At 63.1% G+C, this 12,723-nt stretch overlaps 1 protein-coding gene across 9 annotated transcripts in view; it reads left to right on the top strand.

Moving 5' to 3' along the window:
• The first annotated feature begins 167 nt into the window (after positions 1 to 167).
• The window catches only part of MORN1 (MORN repeat containing 1), a 46,046-nt gene continuing 33,490 nt past the window's right edge, over positions 168 to 12,723 (top strand). For 8 of the 9 annotated variants that reach the window (XR_014806953.1, XR_014806952.1, XM_084962599.1 and 5 more), the window contains exons 1-6: positions 168 to 261; positions 1,487 to 1,558; positions 2,709 to 2,807; positions 3,214 to 3,324; positions 3,828 to 3,918; positions 4,501 to 4,588. Coding sequence is in view for 6 of the 9 variants with exons in the window: in XM_084962599.1 (XP_084818725.1) it covers positions 186 to 261; positions 1,487 to 1,558; positions 2,709 to 2,807; positions 3,214 to 3,324; positions 3,828 to 3,918; positions 4,501 to 4,588 (537 nt within the window). In the remaining 3 variants the exon portion in view is untranslated. Of the gene's footprint in view, positions 262 to 1,486; positions 1,559 to 2,708; positions 2,808 to 3,213; positions 3,325 to 3,827; positions 3,919 to 4,500; positions 7,019 to 7,166; positions 7,455 to 12,723 lie in introns of those variants that run through there. The other variant, XR_014806954.1, reaches the window with a different exon arrangement.

The raw sequence follows: 12,723 nt of genomic DNA, 5'->3' as shown, positions 1-12,723 counted from the left end.
GGGACGTAACCTGCGGAAATTCGCCGTCCCGCGCAACCGCAGTCGCGTCCTCTGGCTCCCGGCCCAGAGAGTTCCGCTCCAGAGATTGGTAACGCCCAGAAACTGAAACCAGGCCACGCCCCCCGCGACCAACGAGCCAATGGAGGAGGGCTGTGAGGTTGCTAAGGGAAACCTCTAGCGGCAAGATGGCTTCTGCCAGGGAGGGGAGCACGAACTCCCGCCTGACAGACCGCGACCCGCCAGGGCGGCCACCGCAGGACGGTAACCGCTGACGCATCCTACCAGGCCTCGGTCGTGGTGGGAGGGAGGCGGGCAGGTCTGGGAGCTCGCTGAGCGCCCCTGGCCCCTCACGTTCACTTTGGGAAGTCCGAGTCCTGAGCCGGGGCCAGAACCTGAGGCCCCGAGCCCCCCGACCTGCTCCTTCCCCGCGCCCAGCCCTCACGCCCGGGAAGACGGTCCCAGTGCCCGCTGGGTGGGCGGGGGCCCGGGCCCAGAGTAGCAGAACCGGCCGGGTCCTGGAGACCTAGCCAGGAGCAACCCTAGTCGGCCCTAGGTGTCCGGGCCGGCGCAGGACCGCACCTCCTGACGTCCCCAACGCGCAGTTGAGAAGGGCCGCACCCGTAGTATATGGAGGTTCCCAGGCTAGGGGGTCTAATATGAGCTACAGCTGCCGGCCTACACCACAGCCACAGCAACGCCGGATCCTTAACCCACTGAGCGAGACCAGGGATCGAACCCACAACCTCGTGGTTCCTAGTGGATTCATTTCCACTCCGCCAGGATGGGACCTCCCAGAAGGACATTTGATAGGAGTTGTTCATAGCATCAAAGAAGTGGGAACAGAGCGATCCCAGTCCATACCACTAACTTCAGGTAGAACTCAACCCTCGCTTACAGCAGATGCCAAAAGACACCGAGTCTGGCAACCCCAAGCTTCCCTAGAGCCGCCCCCGCCAAATCTGGTTTTGAAACAGGAGGGATGGTGGGGAGAGGGCCCTTCCCCCTCCAGGAACTACTGGAGTTGGGCGTGGGGGATGATGTGCCCAGCAGCTGAGTGGCAAGAAATGAAGTGGGGCAGGCCCTTCCCAGGTGCAGGTGTAGATTTTTGTCTGGAGAATGTGGTGCAGTGAGGTCCCCGCAGAGAGATGGGGGGCTCTTTCCACCCCTACCCACCCCCACCTTCACCCAGCTACTTTGGCTCAGCTGAAACGTCCCCTCTCCAGGAAAGCTCTCCGCCAGGCCTCCCGAGGACCCTGCACTCGCTCGCCCCAGCCCCCTCCCCCACCTCTGCACACCTAGTAGTTGCTCAGGTCTTTGCTGCAGTTCCAGTCCTGACCCAAACTGAGCCTGTGGGGAGAGTTCGCCGGAGGTGATGCCACGGACACCTGGAGAAGCCCCCAGCCCATCCCCACCTCACTGTTTGCTGATCATCAGCCGGGTCACCTGTGCCACGTGCTCACCTGTGTGTCTTCCTTTCAATATTCAGGTTACGGAGTCTACGTTTACCCGAATTCCTTCTTTCGATACGAAGGAGAATGGAAAGGAGGCAAGAAACACGGTAAGGATGGCCGGAGGCCTCTCCCCTCGGCCGCGCCACAGCCCCGAGGAGCTGGGGCCACGCCAGGTGCCAGCCACGATGGGCTCTCAGCTCACCAGTGCCAAGGAAGGGCCTCGCCTGTGGGGCTGAAGACCCAGCCGGCCACCCTGGTGGTAATAAAACTGGCTTTCTTGTCATTTCTGATGATAAAGACACTGCCTTTTTCGAGAGAAAACACAGACAGCAGAGAAGAGCAGGTACCACATGCAAGTCCCTGGAGTCCACCGCAGAGGTCGGCCTGGTCTTTCCGGGTTAGGCCCCCAATTGACATCTGGTTGGGGTTCAGTCTGCTCACACTCTCTGTCCTTCCGACTTTCTGCTGAAGGACTGATCTTTCAGTGTTATGACCTATTATTGTATCTGTCGGCTGCCAGTATTTTCTCTTTTTCTGGCTTTTTAGGGCCACACCTGAGGCATATGGAGGTTCCCAAGCTAGGGGTCGAATCGGAGCCACCGCCACCGGCCTACACCACAGCCACAGCAACGCGGGATCTGAGCCGCCTCTGTGACCTACACCACAGCTCACAACAATGCCAGATCCTTAACCCAAGGATGAGCGAGGCCAGGGATCAAACCTGCATTCTCTTGGATCCTAGTCAGGTTCATTTCCACTTAGCCACAACGGGAACTCGCAGCTGCCAGTATTGTCGATATCTTTAAGCTTTTGACGTTCACTGTAGTGTTTTGGCCACACAAATGTCTCTCACTTTTGTGCTGAAGTCTCCAAATCCCTGCCTCCAGGCCGGGACTCCGGACAGAGCCTGGCCTGAACCCGGTGCTTCCTCCCTTCTAACGCATCCTGCACCCCCAGCCGTGGACTCTTTCTCTGTCCTTCCGCCATTGTGCTGACACAGGCCAGGTGGCCGGCGTGTCCCCTCTGAGGAGGTCTGGGGGCGGGGTCCTTGCACTCATGACAGCCAGTCAGCAGGATGCCCAGTCATGTGTCATGGACGCGCTCACTGGTGGGCACGCACGTGGGTGAGCTGGCAGGGAACACGTGCGGGACCCGAGTTGGAACCGGACGCTGGGACCCCCGCAGCCTCACTGTCCTCCGCGAGCAGCGAGCCAGCCACTCCCGGCCATTCCCTGCCTCCGTGGTCTCCTCCACCAGGGCGCGGGAAGCTGCTGTTTAAGGACGGGAGCTACTACGAAGGCGAGTTCGCAGAGGGCGAGATCACGGGAGAGGGCTGCCGGCACTGGGCCCTGTCAGGTCAGCCCCGCCAACTCCTTCCTCCTACAGCAGCTCTGGTGTGGGCCAGCCCCTCCCTCCATCACCTGGGGACCCCCACTTTCCCGAATGCATCCCCTAACAGCCTATGCCTGCCGGGGCCAGGGCAGCTGCAGTGCAGCCTGCAGTGTGGCCAGGGGCCGTCTGCTGAAGCTCCTACCCTCCCGGGCAGGCAGTAGGTTCTCAGTGGGGAGAAGACTCACCCAGACCCTGGGCGCAGAGATGGCCCCAAGAGGGTCACCTGGCGCCAGAGTCCTCACTGTACCCAGGAGAACCCCAGCAGGAGAGAGAGGCCCTGCTCTCAAATGACACTTGCTGTCACCATGAACTGGGGACGGGCAGGACTTGGGAAATGGCCCTAACCCGGACCCTGCTCCCCTGCCACCAGGGAACACCTATACCGGACAGTTTGTGCTGGGAGAGCCTCAAGGCCACGGCGTGATGAAGTACAAAGCCGGTGGACGTTACGAGGGAGAGCTGTCCCACGGCATGAGAGAAGGTGCTAGGCTTTGGCCACCAGCCCCTGGGGCGGGAAGCTGCAGGACCTCCTGAAGCCTCGGCTCAGTCACCTCCTCCATGTCCTGGAGACAAAGGCAGGAGGCCACAGTGCAGGCGGAAGCAGGTTCTGCCCCAGGGTTGCCAGAGGGAGCAGAGAGGTCACTCTGGTCCTCGAGTAGGTGGTCAGGCCCAGCACTGCCGCCAGTTCTCAGTGTGAGCTTACACCTGCACAGCCTTGACTGCGCGGGGCACCGCCCAGCCAAGGGCAGGGCACTTCAGCCTCCAACGCTGGGGAGCCAGGCCCCTGCGTGGTGTCCCTCCTGCTCACTTGGGACCTTTGAGGTCTGTGCCTGGAGCCACCCTTGCTGCCTGGGGCGGCCAAATCTAATTGCGGGGCCCCGGGACCCCAGGCGGCCAGCCCAGAACAGCGGCCCTGCTCCTGGGGCGCCACCCCAGCCCTCTCCCAGGCACAAGGTGACACTGGGCTCTTGGCTCCTGCATCAGGACACGGGCATCTGGTGGACGCAGATGGACAAGTGTACTGGGGGTCGTTCCACAAGAACAAGCAGCACGGCCAGGGGCGGATGGTCTTCCGGTGAGTCCGCGGGCTGTCCCCTCCTCGAGTGCCCAGACCTGAGAGCACGTCAGTGTCTTTTGATATGATTCTGGCCTTTCTCCCTTAGTTACCCATATTGGTTCTGTGTGTACTTAGTGGGAAAAACATCAGTCCCACCCCCAGAAAATGCCTGGCGGGCGTGTTGTGGGGGAGGAGCGGGAGAGAGTTGGACGGCAGTGGCCGGAAGCTCCGCTTTCACACCCGGTGCCGAGCGTGGCCAACTCCGCAAACTCCGAGGCAGCTTCTGTGCACGTCCTGCCCTTGGATTTGCAGGTTTGGCCTGCCCCCATCACCTTGGATTTGCAGGTTCGCCCTGCCCGCATCATCCTCTCCAGGTCTTCACACCTGGGGCCTGGCGAGCGGACGCTGGCGGCCGTGTCCGCGTCAGGACCGGCCTCCTGTCTCTGCATCCTGCCGGGCGCCGATGCCATCTGTTCTGGGCCTATTTTTGCCTCATCCCGGTGGCGCGTGCTGAGCCCCGGTCGGAGGAGCCGGTCTGCGTCAGCACAGCCACCTGGCCCTTCCCGGGCTGAGCGTGGCCCCTGCCCTTATGTCCCTCAGGAACGGAGATGAGTATGAAGGTGACTGGGTCCAAGGCCAGCGCCAGGGCCATGGGGTGCTGCGCCGCGCCGACGGCTCCACCTACGAGGTACCTGGGACCTGGGCTGGGCTCTCGGGCCCCTGGGCACCCTCCACCCCAGGCAACCCCACGTGCAGCTCCGACGCTGCCCTTCAGGACCCTGCGAGGCAGGGTAAAGCGGCTCTTCCCGTTTTACTGATGAGAAACCTGAGGTTAAAAGCAGTTAAGGGCCCCGGCCAATACCTGTCATCCCTCTGGTTCCCGAAACGCCCCTGAGCCAGCACTGTCACCCTGTGGGAAGGACACCATGGAGCCTTCTGAGGGAAATGCCCTGGGGTCTGGGGGTGCGGGGGAGGCCCTCCCCCTCCTCGCGAGCAGGGCTCTGCGCCCCGTCCCCGTGTCATCGGGCAGCCACCACCCTTGGCTGGGTGGGGGTTTAGGGGCTAAGAGGCAAGGAGATACAGGCCCAAGGGAGACCCTCTGGGGACCCCAGAATCCACCGCCCTTGCTTTTCCTGGACACCAGCCCGTGTGCAGAGTGAGCGGGAGCTCGAGGTGCGTCCTGCCCGGGCCTGGCTCCTGCGCGCAGCCGAGGATGGCACAGCAGTCCACCTGGCGGACGAGGAGCCCCATCGACCCTGCAGACACACGGCCGGGGTGGAGAGGGCCGTGCGAGCTGGGCCAGACGTTGGGATGGGCAAAGCTGGGCTCAGAGGCAGGAAGACGCTGGCGGGGCCGGAACAGGGTGGGTGGGGAGCCAAGAGGTCAGGCGGGAGGTCCCGGCAGTCCCGCGTGGAGCCCCGGAGCCACAAGGGGTGGGAGTTTTATTCTAAGCATCCTGGAAAGTGCTGGAAGGAAACGGTGGCCTGATCCCTGCGTCGGAAGGTCCCTCCGGTCCTCACATGAGCAGTGGGAGGTGGAGAGGCGACGACAATCTGCGTGGGGTGAGCCACACTGGGGACAGTCGGGAGGCCAAAACGCCAGACTGGCCGACAGGTTAGACGTCGAGGCAGAAGCAGAAACGAGGATGTTCCCTTGGTTTTTGGCGCGAACACCCGCTGGATGGTGGCGCCCACACCGGAGTCTGCCCAGGGCACGGGCACCGCACCAGCAGTTGGGACAAGATGGGGGGAAAGTGGCAAACTGCTCAAAGGGATGAAAGCAGGAGCACGGACGCCACGGGTGTGAGAGGAGACACCCCCAAAGACGGGGTTCGGGGCCGGCCGGGTGGTGTCCCAGGGCCTGGCCGGGACTCTGACTCCCGGTGTGCAGCGGCTTTGGGAGTGACCCTGCTGCCACTGTGCTCGGCTGTGACGTGCCTGCTGAATCTAGGCCTTGGGAGCCGAGGTGGCACATGGCTGATGATGCTGAGACGTCGGCCGTGAGGCCCCTGGGGCCCGGGGACCCGTCTGGGAAGGACGGGAGCTCGGGTCTGAACCCAGCTCCAGCCTCGGCCCTGAACGCTCCCTCGTTTCTCACAGCCTCTCTCGGTGCTGGAGCAAAACTTGACTCTGGGCTGCAGAATGATGCAGTTAGTTGAGCTCACATCTCTGCCAGGCTTTTCCTGTGGCAGACCTGAGATGGGTACAGAACGGCCCGAGAGACGAGGGACAGCCAGCCCTGCGGAGGCTCGGACCCAGCAGGCAGGGAGGGTGTGGCCACAGCTGGCTGAGTGCGGGAGTTGCCCAGTGTCAGTGCCCAGAGCACGTGTGCAGGACGCGGCCCTGTGCTTTCGGAGCTCACGGTGGACCTCTGGGCCCACAGGGTCCCTGCAGCACCACATGGTAAAAACCCAAATCAAGACGCTTTAGGGTCTGGCTCCCCTGACACAGTGGTCGAGGAAGGGTGCATTTGGGGCTGGGAGCTGGTAAAGTGGCAGCTGGCCTGGCCCTGCCTGAGGTGGAGTGGGGAGTGTGGGGTCTCACAAGGCCCCCCAGCGCCCTCGCCTCGCCCAGGCCCCCTCCTGGGGCCTCAAGCCCCCGTCCAGGCAGCAGCGGCTCCCAGTGCCACACGCACGTACACTGCTGCCAACCCGCTGGGCTGCTGCGGTGGGCGGTTCGCGTGGAGCCCGTTTGCAGGCGTCGCTGTGACCTGGTGAGAGCGCTGTCTCTTCTCCCAGGAGGGAGGTCCATCCATCTTCGTGGGGCCAGGCTCAGGGCTCAGCCTGGGAATCACGGCCACCGGCCTGAATCTCCAGAGCCGCCTGGGAAGCAGGAAGCACAGGGAAACTCGGGAGAATCCCCACCCTCCTTCAGCATCCACACAGACTGCCGCTCTGGTGGTGCCAGGCACTGCCCTCGGCTCCTCTGATCCATGGACCCCCTCCACCCCTGTTTCCGCCACGGGAGGCCTCCCAGGCCAGATGGCACGGTGGGCTGGGCTGGCTGCCCAGAGACTGGACCCGGCCTCGCTGCTGCCGTCCACCAGGGGGCAGTGCAGCCCTGCCGACCGCCAGGCAGTGGCCTCCGAGTGGACGCCTGGGGCTGGTCACCCACTAGAGGTGAGGAGGCGGCTCAGCAGCGGCTTCGTCTCCCTGGGCACCTTTCAGGGGAACGAATCTTCCCCCAGAATTCAAACTCTGCCCGCGTTTCCCGGGCTCGGACGATCTGCCCGCCACCCAGGCCCTGAGTGTCCCCTTGTCCCTCCAGCCCCCTCTGCAAACGGCATCCAGCCGGTGTGGATGCAGGGTAGGCACAAGGGCCGGCGCCTCCAGGCTGCTCCCTGGTCAGGGGCACAGGGAGGTGAGGAGGCAAAGCTGGGTGGACTTGGGGCTCCCTCGTCTCAGCACCGGCCTCTCCACGCTGGGGGGTTGCCTCCTTGGCCTGACCTCTGACTTTGGCATGAAGGGGGGTGGAGCCGCCGCGATTATGCCCCCACTCCCCGCCTGCGCTCTCACTAGCTCCCTGACTGGATTGTAAAACACAGTTGTGATGAAACCCACGGTTTTGATCATTAAGTGCACAGCTCAGCGGCCTCAAGCAGGTTCCATACTCAGCCGACACCACCACCCTCTGTCTCCAGAACTTTCCCGAAGGGGAACCTGCCCAGTTAACACTTCCCAGCCCAGCCCCCGCCGCCCACTCTCTGTCCTGGACTCTGACCCGCCAGGGAGCCCTGTGAGTGACCACACATCTCTGCCCTTCTGTGTGTGGCTGACCCACTGAGCACAGGGGCCTCCAGGTCCGTCCGTGTGCGAGCAGGTGTTGGCCTCCCTCTTTAAGGCTGTGTAATATTCCTTCCACGTGTTGTCCAGTCCTTGGCTGTCCATGGACACCTGGTCTGTTTCTGCCTCTTGGCGACTGTGAGGAGAGCTGCCAGGAGCCCCCTCCAGCTCTGGGAACAGCACGGCTGCCAGATCGGGTGGTAATTCTATTTTAACTCGGAGGAAGCCAGCCCCCATTCCCACTTTCTTTCTGATTTCCTCCCAGGCCTCGTGTTCTCTTTCTTTCTGAAGCACGTGGTACTGGGGTGAGCCCGCCTGGCAGTCACGCAACTGAGGGGCATGGCCTCTCGCTCTTTCGCGGGACCTCCGCGGCCCGCGCCCTTCCTGGACCCAGCCTCGCAGCCGCGCTCTTGAGCACAAGCAGGGACGCACCTGAGTCCTCGGGCCTCACCCCGCAGCACCCGGCGCCCCTCCAGCCCTCCTAGCACCTACCCGGAGCACTCCTTGCCGTGATTTAGGTTGGAAGAGATGGAGGGTCCAGGGGAAATCGCCCAAGCCTCATGGAACTGGAAGGGAGACAGAGAACACGCTCTGGGTGCCCGTCCCCTTGATGCTGAGCTGGGGAACCTTTAAAACCTTAGTTCTAGAAAAACCTTTTCTTTCTTTCTTTTATTCAGGGCCGCACCTGTGGCATATGGAGGTTCCCAGGCTAGGGGTCGACTAGGAGCTACAGCTGCCGGCCTACACCACAGCCACAGCAATGCAGGATCCGAGCCTCATCTGCAACCTACACCGCAGCTCACGGCAACACCGGATCCTTAACCCACTGAGCGAGGCCAGGGATCCAACCCACTTCCTCCTGATACTAGTCAGACTCGTTACTGCTGTGCCACAATAGGAACTCCTAGAAAAATCTCATTCCTGAAAAAAAAGTGGTAAATCTGTTTTTGTCAGAAAATAAGAAAAATGCATCCCAAGGCCAGAGCAACACCCCTTCTGTCCAGACGGGGCCATGTGGTCAGGCCTGGTCCATCCTGGGACATGGCATCTCTGGCTGCTGCCCCCCCCAACCCCGCCACTCTCCAGTTGGGTGGCCCTGCATTCCCAGTGTGCGGTTGTGGACATTCTGTGCTGTCGCCATCCCCCCAGGATGTGGGAATACGTGTGCCCAGCAGCAACAAGCTCACCACTCCTGCTGAGGATGTGACTGCCCTGGTGACCTGTGGGGATGGGGCAGCCAGGCAGAGAGAGGCATCCTCCTGGCCTCCTGCGTGGAGTGTGGGCCGTGGCGGAGACGTGGGCATGCCGCCGGGTGAGGCTCAGCCTCTGCCTGTGAGCCGCTCCCCACCTGTGCGGCTGCACCGTGGTGCCGCCAACAGCCACGCCTCCGGCTGTCCCTGGGGCGCCATGTGCCTTGGCTGCATTTCTCGCCTTGGCTTTCCCGGAGGGAGGCCTGCTGGTCGGTGCACCTGCTCGCTGCACAGAGCAGGTGGCCGGCCGTATGCACGTCATCACCTGCTGGCGGCCCCGGCCTCCCTCTCCTCACCTGGGCGTCTGCAGGGACAACAGGGGTCTTGTGTTCCCAGCCCACTGTGCCGGCTGGGAGGTCACAGTCCAGGCATAGGGGGCCCTGGCCCAGGAGGACCGGAAGAGGCGTCTGGGCTGATCCGACCCCAAGCGAGTAGGGGCCGGGCTGCCGAGTGGAGCGGGGCTGCGCACCTGCCCGGCGGGGCTTCATGTGGCCGGATGTCGGAACCCTCCGCAGTAAGCAGCTTGTATTTGCATCAGCAGAAGCTGTCACACTTGGAAATCCAAGGAACTGATGGCCAGGATTGTGAAGATCAAGACCGATACCTCAGGGACTTGCTGCTGGTGGGGCCATGAGGGGCCTGTGTCTGTGATGGAGATTGATGGGCAGGAGCTGCCAACATGCCGACAGTGTGGCCACCGCTGCCCGGGCAGGTCATCCCGAGGCTAAGACCCCGGCTCTGGACCACCCTGGGCCAGGCAGGCCAGCAGGAGCTGTGCCCCGACCTGGTCGAGGAGCCTGGCATCAGTGAAGGCCCTCGTCCTCCGGGGCTGTGGACGCGGTCAGGGCAGATGCTGTGGGGAGGGGGACCCTCAGCCCTCCCGTGGGGTCAGCCAGAACCTGGTGCCCCGAAGGCCGGAGGGGGAGAAGGGACCGGTGGGCCGGGCGGGTGGGAGGCTTGGCGTGCCTGGAGACCCGGAAACGCCAGACGGGGCAGCGCAGCTGCAGAGGCGACGCCAGCACGAGCACCAGCACTGTCCCTGGGCAAGAAAATAGCATCGAGTAACTAGAAGACTGCTCCCGAAATGAGACGAGTCAAGCATGTCTCTCTCAATTTATTAAAAACTCGCTGTGGCGTGGGCAGCACCAGGATGCAGGTGCCTCCCCGGCCCGGCTCAGCACGTTAAAGGATCTGGCGTTGTGGCACCTGTGGCCTAGGTCACACCGTGGTGTGGATCTGACCCCTGGCCTGGGAACGCCACATGCCGTGAGGCAGCCACAACAGAAGAAAGAAAGAAAAACTCCCCTGGTGGAGACAGCGCCTGAGGAGCCCAGCCTGACCACTCGGCAAGGCTTGTCACGTCGTCACACGCCAGCGTGCAGACAGCCCCAGGGTTGCCCAGCCGCCTCAGCGATGGATGTGTCTCGCTCACCCTGGGAGGCCTTCTCCTACCTCAGCTCCCAGCCCCCTTGCTTCGTGTGCCGTGTGGGCGGGCCAGGTGGCCCTGTGGTCCTCACCTGCCTGGCCCCGAGGTCATCTGGGTGCCACCTGGCCAGCAGGACAGGGAGCAGGAGGGAGAGCGAGTAGGAGTCCCGCACCTGCTGGCCTGGCCTCCGTGAGCCGTGCTACCACGCACTTGTTCACGCTCAGGTGCGCATCTGAGAAGGGCCGGACCCTTCAAAGGCAAGATTTACTGCATTAATTAAAAGAGTCTACGCTGTTGGACCAGTGACGCTGTGGGAACACGTCTGTCGCGGGCAAGTTCTGTGTCGCAGCCTGAGCCGCAGGTGGGCTCAGATTCCGGAGGGCAGCTGAAGCATCTCAGGTCTTCAAGGACCCTGGTAATGCTGGGCTTGAGAGCACGGTGGCTTCCTGGTGGGATGGGCGCGGGCACCGTCCTCCAAGGCATGTCACTGTGCCTGCACCCCTGGGCGGACGGCAGAGGTACGGAGCCCCACGCGGTCCATGGGCCCAGAGGTCCTTGAGCTGTCAAGAGAGGCAGCCTGGCTCAGCCGAGCCCCTGTTGCCTTTTTATTCATTTGTTTATTTATTTCAATGGCTGTTCCCATGGCACATGGAGGTTCCCAGGCTAGGGGTCAAATCAGAGCTGCAGCTGCAGCGGACACCACAGCCACACAACAAAGGATCTGAGCTGCATCTGCGACCTACACCACAGCTCAGGGCAATGCTGGATCTTTAACCCACTGAGCGAGGCCAGGGATCGAACCTGTGCCCTCATGGATGCTCGTCGGATTCGTTTCTGCTGAGCTCGTCGGATTCGTTTCCCCTGAGACACGAAGGGAACTCCAAGCCCTGGTTGTCTTGATGGAGTGCAGATCAGGAGTCCTTCCCAGGAGGCCGAGGCGGCTGTGTGACGGGGGAGCGGGACCTTGCACACTGAGTTCCCAGCCGGCTTCCAGTATCTTGAACCTGTTTCCCACCCACCCCGGGCGTCCTCAGCCCTTGGCCCAGCTCCGGGGGTCTCGTGTCCATGGGGCGGCCCCAGCACCGCCGGGTCAAGAATGGGGCCTGCGGCAGTGAGGGCAGCAGCACATGCCCAGGCATTGAGTAGCACAGCCCCTGGAAGCCCCCATGGAGGTAGCCCCCTTCCCCGGGGCCCCTGCCTTCGCCAGGGCTCTCTGGGGCTTGACCATACCCCCTTATTCCATCCGTTGGTGCCCAGGCCTGGGGGCTGAGCCGCAGTGGTGTCTGGGTGCCTTGGGGGTTCACTTCGGCTCATAATCATTGCATTCGATTAACCGTGAGTCCTGCTTCCTGAGCTGAACCGCTAATGTCTCTGGTTTGGGGGCGGTCATGAGGGGAGGTCTTCCTAGAAAGCAAAGCATCCAGCAACTTCTCCACCTACAAGCATCAACCCCTTCCCAGCAGACAGACCTGCGGGGCTGGGCACAGGCAATAAGGCTGGCAGGGGTGGGTGCCACAGCTCGGGGGCAGCCACCCTGCCCTCTAGGCCACACCTCCCCTGGCCTCTGACCCCCCACCCTGCCCAGGGTCAGCGAGCATTGCTGCCCCCGGCACACGGGCACATCACAGCGGCACCCCCCGCTGTGCACACGTGGGCGCAGCACCCCTTCCTGGGACCAGGTCGCACCGATGCTTCACAGAGGCCTTACTGGCGCCAGGGCCGCTCAGCTACTCCAGGCTCCCCACCCCCAACCCAGACGGGGCCCCCATCTGCCCTGGTACCTGGGCCCCACCCCCGCCTTGGTCAGGCCCTCTGCCCCCAGACACAAGCTATGCATCTCAGGGGATGTCGCCTTCGTGTCAGCCCTGCTGGACGCTGAGCTTTCGAGGAACACAGCCCCCGTTTGGCCTCGGAGTCTGGGGGCTGGAGGAAAGAGGCTGCCTGTGACTCCAGGACAGCCAGGCCTCTGCCCCTGCCACCCCCACTGGCAGCCCGGCCCCTCCTGAAGCCACAAGCTGTTGTCCACCCGGGAGCCACAGTTGTGCAGAGCCAGGGCTGGAGGCCTCCTCCCGTCCCGTGCTGCGGCCACAGTGACCCTGTGTTCTGAACAGCCACGGGAACTCCTTTCCCCCGGCTTTGGGGGATCTGAGCGCCGCGGGGCTGCAGCTTTCCGGAGCCCCTCCAGAGCGCCCAAGGTGCCCGCGTTTCTTCCCCATGCCCCGCAGCACCCTCCCCAGGGGCAGAACCTGCTGTCCGGCCCCCACCGCTCGGCCACCTTGGGAGGATGGGTCCAATGAGCGTGTGCAGGAGAGCGGAGAGGAGCCGAGCGTGCCTTTGGCTGATTCCTCTTTAATAGGAGTAATTCG

The sequence above is a fragment of the Sus scrofa genome, chromosome 6 (genome assembly GCF_054392235.1).
Source record: "Sus scrofa isolate SSC_HxYL_T2T_F1_AM1 chromosome 6, Sscrofa_HxYL_maternal_Yorkshire_Landrace_v2.0, whole genome shotgun sequence".
In the NCBI taxonomy this organism is placed as follows: domain Eukaryota; kingdom Metazoa; phylum Chordata; class Mammalia; order Artiodactyla; family Suidae; genus Sus; species Sus scrofa.
Note: the sequence above shows the minus strand (reverse complement) of the source record. Positions and strands in the feature narration are given on the sequence as shown.